The following is a 9,206-nucleotide window of genomic DNA, read 5'->3' as shown; positions in this document are numbered from 1 at the left end:
AATCCCATAAATGCTTACTATAATTAGTTACAATACAAAAATAAAAAATAATTTCTTCCTTCCATGATCCATCTCATGCTTTCACATAAGAACCAACCAAAACCCGCCACGTATGCTACTTCCCACACACGTAAGAGATCCGTTCCATTGCATCACCTAGACATGTGGACCCTCATGTCCAATTTGCCTACTCACTCAAATTCTTAAAAACGCTTTTCCCGTCAAATCTAACGGCACATCCTGACGTCGTTATTCTCTCCTCCCCGCTATATAAATACGCTCTCTCGATTCGCTTGTCTTCTCTTGTCTGTAAATTTAATTTATTTTTCGTTTTTTTTTTCTTTTCTGAATTCGGCATTAAACACCGCAGCTGTAACACAATCCGAAAGCTTCCATTCTCACCAAAATCTCGGACGATATATCGCCGGCATTTCCTTTCCCCTAGAAATTAATCTATTTCTCTGTCTCTGATCAGTGCCATAAGAAGAAGAACAAGAAGGGTAGCAGTAGCGAAATTGACTCTACCGAAATTCAAGGGATATTATATATTTTCATATATGTATTTGGCTATAATTTTGGGTACCTGATTGGCTCGCCAGAAAAGATCCAAGAAAGTTTTATGCAAATTCATTTGTGGCGCATTGATAAGCTTTTTATCGACCTCACTCACTCTTGCTTCATCACCCATTTTTCCATCAAGGTAATCAATCCGAGAGCAACAATTTCGTTTTTGTTTTGTTTTGATTTAATTTTTTCTTGGCCACTTTCTCGGCTACCAAACAGAGTATCGCTTTATTTTTAATTTGTATATCTCTATCATTTCTCAATTATTTTTTTCTCCACTTTTTTTTAAAATGTTTTTGGTCCCATGGGTTCCATTCGTAGTCTTCATTTTCGTTTTCATGACTTCTTTGAGTCCGGTTTTTACTTGACTTTAGCAATTTTTTTTTGGACCATTATAAGTCATTGTCTTTGGTTCTATTCTTAGTAATTACTTTAAATTAAAGAAGAAAAAAAAGTTAGAATGAATTGTGTCTGTTCTGTAAAATAAATCTCGGTTTTGTACATTTGCAGGTTATAGAATAGGTCGTCTAAACAGTGAAGCTGAGTAGCAAGTAACTCGAAAGTACTGGCCTCTTGGGTGGTTGGGAGCTGAGGAGGGCATAAACGACATTTTGATTTTGGTAAGTCCTTTATATAATAATAATAATGTTACAATGACATATTATTATTATTATTATTATAACTGTAATATCATTCTTCATTCTTCATTCTTCATTCTTCATTCTTCATTCTTCATCCTCTCCTCATATGTTTTTGCCGGTTATGTCATCTATGTACCCATTTAAATAAAAGCTCATCCATTATTATTATTATTATTATTAAAATTTTGCTTTTGTGAATGTTTGAACAAAAAAAAAAATGAAGACAAGGGAATTTTGGTTGATTTGTGAAATGGGTTTTGTCAGAAACTTCGGCCTAGTAAGATAGTATTGATTCTTTTGTATTGGCTTTTTTCTTTTAATTTTTTTTTTCACATTAAAGCATATAGGGTACATGAGTCATTATTTAATTTATTCTTAAGTCGAGCTAATACGACCACTTTCAAATGGCAAGACCACCATTTTGTTGGGCTTTGTTTCTTTCAATAATTGACTCATTATTTTTTTATTTTATAGGCGTTCTTTCTCATTCTTCCCTGATCCCGAGTTCCTTTCCTTTTTTGCTTTTCTTCTCTTTCTTCTGGACCCATTTGTTTCCATAGAGAACCAAAAAACAAAGACACAAAATAAAACAAAAAATTATTTATATGTAAATATTCTTTTGGACTAGCACAACACTTTTTTTTTTCCATGCATATCTTTACCAATGGATATTTTGTTTTATAAATATGATGATTTGGCCATATGGTCACAGCAGTAGCATTAGTTTTATTTTTAGTTCAACTGTACCGTGTTTTATTTCTGGAAATTTTGACACGACAAGCTCTTCCAAAACCATAAAATCATGTCTCTATGAACCAGTGTGCGGAGAATGTTCCAATTCCCCGGCCCAATGGTCCAACTCATCCCACACAAGATTCTCTTTTCAGTAGGGGTATTATCGTCATTTCATGACATTACATCTTAGACAAAGGTGACTTTCTTGGAAAGATAAAACATGTACTAATGTTAAACTTAGTAATATATAAAAGGCAATATGAATCATATTATTTTTGTTATTAAAACATTAGTTTTGTTGTAAATTTGGTTCGTGAGGGTATTAACGTAAACAAATGATTGTGTAGGGGTAAAATCGTAAAACAAAAGCAAATATGTTTACATGCATAGCATGTACGAAGCAAATGGCAGACGATGGAGGAGACGAAGGTGGAGCGCGTGGCAGCGGAACCCCAAGTACTAAAGAAGCCGTCAAAAGCCTGACGGCGCAGGTTCGTAATCCTGGACCTTCACACACACACACGCTCTCTCTCTCTTTCTCTCTCTCTCTTTATATCTATATCTCTGGTCTTTGCTCGCTTGCTTCCCCTACAACCTTTGCTTTTTTTCAGTTTCTTTTTCTATCTTTGTGAAAACAAACAAAATCACAAGTCGATTAGGAGTGTCTTTGATATGGTGGGGACCATCTTTGGCATCTTTCACGATTTAATATTTATTAATATAAATTGAAATATTTAACTATTGCATGTGACTCACTTCCATACCATTTCCACTCCTCTTCGTACTCTCTCGTACACTACTCCTATTAATATTTTTTTTTACTTATTTTCCCGTTCACGTATATTTATCTAACATATTAAAGCCAACAGCTCAAAACTTGGATGAAAAAATGTGTCCTTGTCCGCGCATATAATTTATATTACATCATATATATGTATAAATTTTCTCTCATTCATTTATGGTGAGGGCATTAATAGTATCGATCGAGCTACGTTGCTCCCATTGAAAGAAAATGTTACTAATAATGACACACACACACACAAGTTGATCATAAAGTATTGCATGAAATTCACAGTGCTGAAAGAGCATTGATTAGCTTATGTGGAAACCACAATTTTAAATATATATAATTTTAAATCATAAATTATCAAGGGCCTGTTTTGTCTTCGGTTTGTCATAATTAAAAACCTTTCCTACAGTCTGTGTCCTATAAGGCTATGAATATGTGTGTGAAAGAATGTATTAGTGTGCCTACTTACTGATGACTGCACAGGTTCGACCACTAGACTGTCCATGAATATTACCCATCAATGAGAAAGTTGAACAATAATATATACTTGGGAAATGGCGTACATAACCCTATACTGACCCGAGTCTTCATGCGTGCTTTTTTGTTCAGCTAATTTATTTATTATATATGTATAAATTTTTTTCAGACAAATGTATTTTCTTCCTTAAAAAGAAACTAAATTACTCATGGTAGGACATATCCTTAATGGAAAGAACAGCTGTTATATTTGAGATGTCTCTTTGTAGGTATGGATGAACTAATTATAAGTAGTCACATATTTGGGCAAAATATTAATAAGATAATGTTGGTCGATCGGTCAAAATGACTACTAACTTCCTAAAATATGTAATTTGGTTGATGACGTCAGCTAGAACATATTCCCCAATTGTGCAAAGTCGTGGGCTGTCTGTCTTTGATAAAAAGACAGTCTCTTACTCGAAAAAGACAGGCGGGTAAATGTGGCTGGCTCGGCCCACAATTGAATTCTTGTCGTTTTACTATTTCAAATTCTTATAGTCGTCTGATCTCACATTCACTTGTTTACACAATTGTATTGTTGGGATCGTCTGCGCCTTTACTAGTGTCTCTCTCTTTGTTCCAGTGCATGTTTGCTCCTGTTCTCCTGCCTATAGAATTTTCAGTCTTGCTTCCTTTGAGGTGGACAAGTGCTCTTCTTGTGGCATTTTTTATTTTGAGCCACTTAATTTTTTTTATCACCTCCTCTCTTAGTAGAAATTAAAAGTAAAAATAATAACCCTTGTTTTTTCTTGTTATTAGATTACATATGACTAATGAACAGTAGCTTTTGTTGGGGTTAGAATTTTGGACAAGTGTTTGTGGTTGAGAGTAATAGATCATATGATCCATCAAGATAATACATTACATTATTTGATGCAACATCACGATCCATTTATTTATGCATGCATGTGATTTTGTCCATGTTAACGTGAGACTTTAAGTTTATGTAACTATATTGACATGACAAAACACGAGTGGTGACATTCAACAATCTAAAATAATCTTTAATAAATGCACAAATCTGGCTCCTGTGGGTATTTATATAATAAAATTATGTGAGCCTGTAACTTCTCTTCGAGCTGCCTGACCCTTTTTAGTTTTTTCCTACCAAGTTGAATACTGTAGTCTTATTTACACCTGAGCAACAACAGTATTTTCTGGATAAAGTATCTACTTTTTAATGACATTTGCATGCTCCGAATACAAGGACCACAAAAACTGACCATTTAAGCAGACACTAGAATATATCTATGATATTTTTTTCTTCATCTCCTTTTACCTTGTCTTGTTGCGGAAATTGAAAAGTCTCTGTTCTGAACTTTTCTATGGAAGAGTCTGAAGTTGTCCAATTTGGACGACTTATATTCTTCAGTACTGAAGAAATGCACACGCTTTCCACCAATTCAGTTTCATAAATGAAGTGATTTTTGGCTCTCCTTTTGACATAGCATTTAGAACATATTGTATGTTGCCTTCTCCTGTCCGGACATCAGCATACCTGAGCAGGGTATCCAACATATATGTACATAAGTACTTGTATTGTATACATCTTTGAATGTATTGTCTATGTTTTGTTTTCATTATAACTTACAATATCCTACGGATTTTAAACACCTTAGCTGACTTGATCATGCCTTTGCATCGCATGTTTCTTGATACTAAACCTACCCTCTCTACAAACGAAGGGTAGTTATATACTTATCTGTCTCTTTGCAAGTAGTACCTTCTCCATATTTAGTGTTATTCTGAGCAGCTAAGAATTTCAAATATCGAAAATTCAGGATGAAGTCTTGATCAAAATTTGTCAGGTTAATTACAAGTACATAACTTGGGTACGCATACTGTATAAGATAATCCTGAAGACAAATGTAACTCCTTCAAAACATAAGTTGTGTAAAACACATTTATCCATATTATTTGTGTATGCATAATGAAACTATTCATTTGCACATAAAGTGTTGGGACTTCTTATCAACTTTTTTTCTCCCCCACTTTATGCAGATCAAAGATATGGCATTGAAAGTCTCTGGAGCTTATAAGCAGTGCAAACCATGCACAGGTGGGTCAAGTAGCTATAGAAAGGGACAGAGGCCTTATCCCGACTTTGATACTGCTTCAGAAGGGGTTCCATACCCCTATGCTGGAGGTGCAAGCTCAAGTTCAACACCTGCATGGGATTTTACTTCTAGTCATCATCCTGGTGCAAGATCAGACTCAAGATTTACTGGGTTAATGAGTGGGGACCAGACTCCTAGAGGAGTGTCTGTGTCAGCCCAGTCTTGTGATGTGGTGTTAGAGGATGAGGAAGAGCCCAAGGAGTGGATGGCTCAGGTGGAGCCAGGCGTGCATATTACTTTTGTGTCTCTTCCCAATGGGGGAAATGATCTAAAACGAATTCGTTTCAGGTATTTTTATAATCAACAAATAGAGGAATCGGTTTTGGCAAAATGACTTCTTTTCACATTTGTTTAAGATATTGAATTTTTTTTTTAACAGAGAAGATATTGAAATTTTAATACAACAAGAAATTAAATTATTTGGAACTTCTGGATGTCTAGTATTTATGCACAGGTGATATTATATTAACTGTGACTAATCTTTCTTAAATTTGGTTACCTGCCAATATTTTTAAAGGATTTTGCAAATATTGTAGTGCTATGTTGTCCCATGTTAAAGTCATCCTAACCTTTTCAACATGCATTTAAAATAATGCTAGTGCATTGCAATCAAATTTTAGTTATTGAATCTGAATTACTTTTCAACTGACATTTAATTTAACTTTCAAGTCGAGAGATGTTTGACAAGTGGCAAGCGCAGAGATGGTGGGGTGAGAACTATGACAGAATCATGGAGCTCTACAATGTCCAGAGATTTAATCGGCAAGCTCTTCAGACTCCTTGTAGGTCAGAGGATGAGGTAAAATACAAAAAATCAACTTATTCTCTTTTAGATATAATATTCCTCGAGTTGCTCATAACACCAAATGATGCTCCTACTTATCGCTCTTGTCAAGTGGATTAGAGCTATGTTTCTCAATTATATATGTGAACCTTTGAAGTAGTATGTAGATAGATATGCACTAGTATGAACAAAATTATCTTTTTGGTTTCACTTCATATTACAAGTGCCTAAGGGATTTACATGATGGACTTGTAACCAAACTGATAAATGTGCATTAAAAAAAAGAATGATGGGTCTATTTTGGTAGGTTCAGTGCTTATAATGGTGGATTCTCTGAAGTTATATAAATTTGTACTAAATGGTTAAATAATGATATATAAAAACTTAGAAGTAATGAGTCCAATGTTAATGAACAATATTAAACGTTCAATCTGTTAGCTATAACTTTGGAGTTGTTGATAGGTTATGAAAAAATATTAGACCTTTTCGCATCCAGTTTAGGAACTTTCTTTGTGCGATTCCAACTACTATTTACATGCACATACAGCAACAACTTTCTTTCCATGGGCTAGAGGAACTCAATCAAACACCAAACTGCTGAGAGAATTCTTCTACTTCTATGTTATAACTAGTAATTATTTGCTGATACAATCTAGTAACGCTAAATTTTTCATTGATCCCACACATGAAATAACTGATTTCAATTAATCACGACTAACATACATACTTCTATTTATTGCAGAGAGATTCCTCTTACTCAAGAATGGGGTCTGCTAGGGAAAGTCCGTCAATAAATAAAGATTGGACTCCAAGAAGCCATTATAAACCCCCTGGAAATAGATATTTCCCTCCTGACACATATGATCATGTTGGTGGTGGTCATCACTACAATGCTAGTTCAAGTGGTTATGTTATAGGTGGCCACAAAGGAGAGACATCATCTTTTGATGCCTCCAGGACAACAACCTCATCTCGAGATGAGGCTTCGGTTTCAGTGAGCAATGCCAGTGACCTGGAGACCGAATGGGTTGAACAAGATGAGCCTGGTGTGTACATTACTATTAGACAGCTAGCCGATGGCACTAGGGAGCTGCGGCGTGTCAGATTCAGGTAACAAAGTGTTATTATATAAAGGAAATTTACAAGTAATCCTTGTCCTAAATGTTAAACTTCTTCATTTTGAATTCTTAAGAAACAATCATTGATTAAAATCACTGAGTGAGACATTACAAGGAGCCCAAAAAATCACTTATGCTTTTGGTTTATCTTCTATGATCAATGCAGCCGGGAAAAGTTTGGGGAGGTGCATGCAAAGTTATGGTGGGAGGCAAATAGAGAAAGAATACAAGCTCAATACCTTTAAAGTTTTGTGACACAAGACAACCAACAGTTGAGGAGGATGATTAGAAAGAAAAAGAACTAAGATGCATATGGATGTCTCGAAAAGCCAATCTTCCACTGAGAATGGAAAATGGCTTTGCCCCCTCACCTCTTATACAAGTTGAATTGACATTCTTTGATCTAACACTACTACTACACAAGTAATGGTTTCCTGCTGCTCAAGACCATTTTTATTTTTACTTTTAGTGGGAACCTTATACACATGATCTCTTGATGTGTTCGGTTTTGCCTTAATTATGCCTTTCTTATTTACAAATGATAATATTACATCTTACTACATTTTTTTGAGGCCTTTTTCCCATTTTGGGACTCCTGTCTTTTCGGCAGCAGCATCATCATCATCATATATATATATATATTTTTTTTGCTGTCATATTGCATATCAGCTCTAGTTTGTAACACAGTTGATAGTTTGAGAAATGAAATCGGAAGGACTTGCACATTTATCACTCCATTTTACTTTTTTTAATTTTCTTCGAAAGTTCTATTAGGAAACCTTAATAGAAATTGAAAGTTCTATTAGCATATTTACACACTCATTTTTGTTTAAATGAACTCACCATTGTTAGCAAAGATATAAATGAAATGAAGCATTAATAGCATCAACCTTCTGCAGTGAGTATCATAATGGTGGGGTCACGACTTGGCTCTTTGGTATCGTGGCCTAGCTTTGTTGCTTTCTTAAGACGTGGCGAGCTTTTTGCTCACACTTTTGCCAGGTCCTTACGCGCCGCACCCTAAGGTGAGCTGGGGCTGAGACGCCTTGCCCCGGATCAAGGCCTTTTTGTGCACTATTTTTTGAGTTGCGTCGAGCCTTTCTGAGGCTCCTATTCAAGACCGTAATTTCAGTTTTTTAAATAATCTTTTTTTTTTAATTGGTGCATTTTTGCTCAACTATTTTGAGTCTCATATGCATATACATCATACATGGTGATTTTAGGTATTTGAAAAAGATTTGTATCACTTTGTTGTATTGAGAGTAGGGCGGCTCAAATTTGTTTGAAACTCGCCTAACTCAATTAACCAACCTAATTTAAACTTGAAAAGCTAACAAAAACGCAACCTAAAAAATTTGAATTTCATTCTATAGCAACCAATCATTAAACTACCTGAGTTGAAATTTCTTGCAACCTGCTCAACCTAACCCGACCCCATTAAACATATTTATTTAGATATATATTATGAATTTAAACTAATTTATAAAAGAAATATATATATATTTTTTAAAATGTATCTCCAAACTTTTTTATATTTTTTACTCTTTACATCTTAAAAAAGATTTTTCATACTTTTGATTTTGTATTGAAATTGGAAAGATTTTACTTAAAAATAAATAGTCTAGAAAAAATATGGGGTTTAGGCATGTCAAGTTGGTGTCCAAAAAACGTTTTATTGGATGAGTTACGAATCGACACATCCCAATCCAAGTATAGATTTGGACGACTGAAAAATACCCCTAATTAAGAGCTATTGACATCAAGAAAGGAGAAGATTGAAGAATAAAAGAATGAAACTGAGAAGAGAATTGGTGAAGAGTTTTCTTCAAGAACATGATAGCTCAGCAATGAAAGGGGTATTGTTCGAGTCAATACAAAACTCCACAAGCCAATAAGCTTCTACAATCAACATAACATTTCTGAAATACATTTTCTGCT

At 34.6% G+C, this 9,206-nt stretch overlaps 1 protein-coding gene across 2 annotated transcripts; it reads left to right on the top strand.

Annotated features, from left to right (window-relative positions):
* Positions 1-316: 316 nt before the first annotated feature.
* On the top strand, positions 317-7,983 carry LOC133777689 (protein BREVIS RADIX). 2 transcript variants are annotated; one of them, XM_062217380.1, is made up of 8 exons: positions 317-700; positions 1,075-1,184; positions 2,025-2,136; positions 2,288-2,431; positions 5,251-5,654; positions 6,036-6,165; positions 6,893-7,260; positions 7,435-7,983. In XM_062217380.1, exons 4-8 carry the CDS (start codon positions 2,315-2,317, stop codon positions 7,511-7,513), a joined length of 1,098 nt encoding a protein of 365 aa, XP_062073364.1. In that variant the 5' UTR covers positions 317-700; positions 1,075-1,184; positions 2,025-2,136; positions 2,288-2,314; the 3' UTR covers positions 7,514-7,983. The 2 variants fall into 2 exon arrangements, with proteins under 2 accessions (XP_062073364.1, XP_062073363.1); XM_062217379.1 differs by lacking the exon at positions 2,025-2,136.
* The last annotated feature ends 1,223 nt before the right edge of the window (positions 7,984-9,206 follow it).

Source organism: Humulus lupulus, chromosome 5 (genome assembly GCF_963169125.1).
Source record: "Humulus lupulus chromosome 5, drHumLupu1.1, whole genome shotgun sequence".
Classification (NCBI taxonomy): domain Eukaryota; kingdom Viridiplantae; phylum Streptophyta; class Magnoliopsida; order Rosales; family Cannabaceae; genus Humulus; species Humulus lupulus.
This window is presented reverse-complemented; position numbering and strand designations above follow the sequence as displayed.

Excerpts from the sequence above, each read along its gene's own strand:
- LOC133777689 (XM_062217379.1), top strand. The coding sequence starts at position 2,315 with ATGTTTACATGCATAGCATGTACGAAGCAAATGGCAGACGATGGAGGA. Across the intron at positions 2,432-5,250 it reads TCAAAAGCCTGACGGCGCAG|ATCAAAGATATGGCATTGAA; the intron begins GTTCGTAATCCT and ends CACTTTATGCAG. Across the intron at positions 6,166-6,892 it reads CTTGTAGGTCAGAGGATGAG|AGAGATTCCTCTTACTCAAG; the intron begins GTAAAATACAAA and ends TATTTATTGCAG.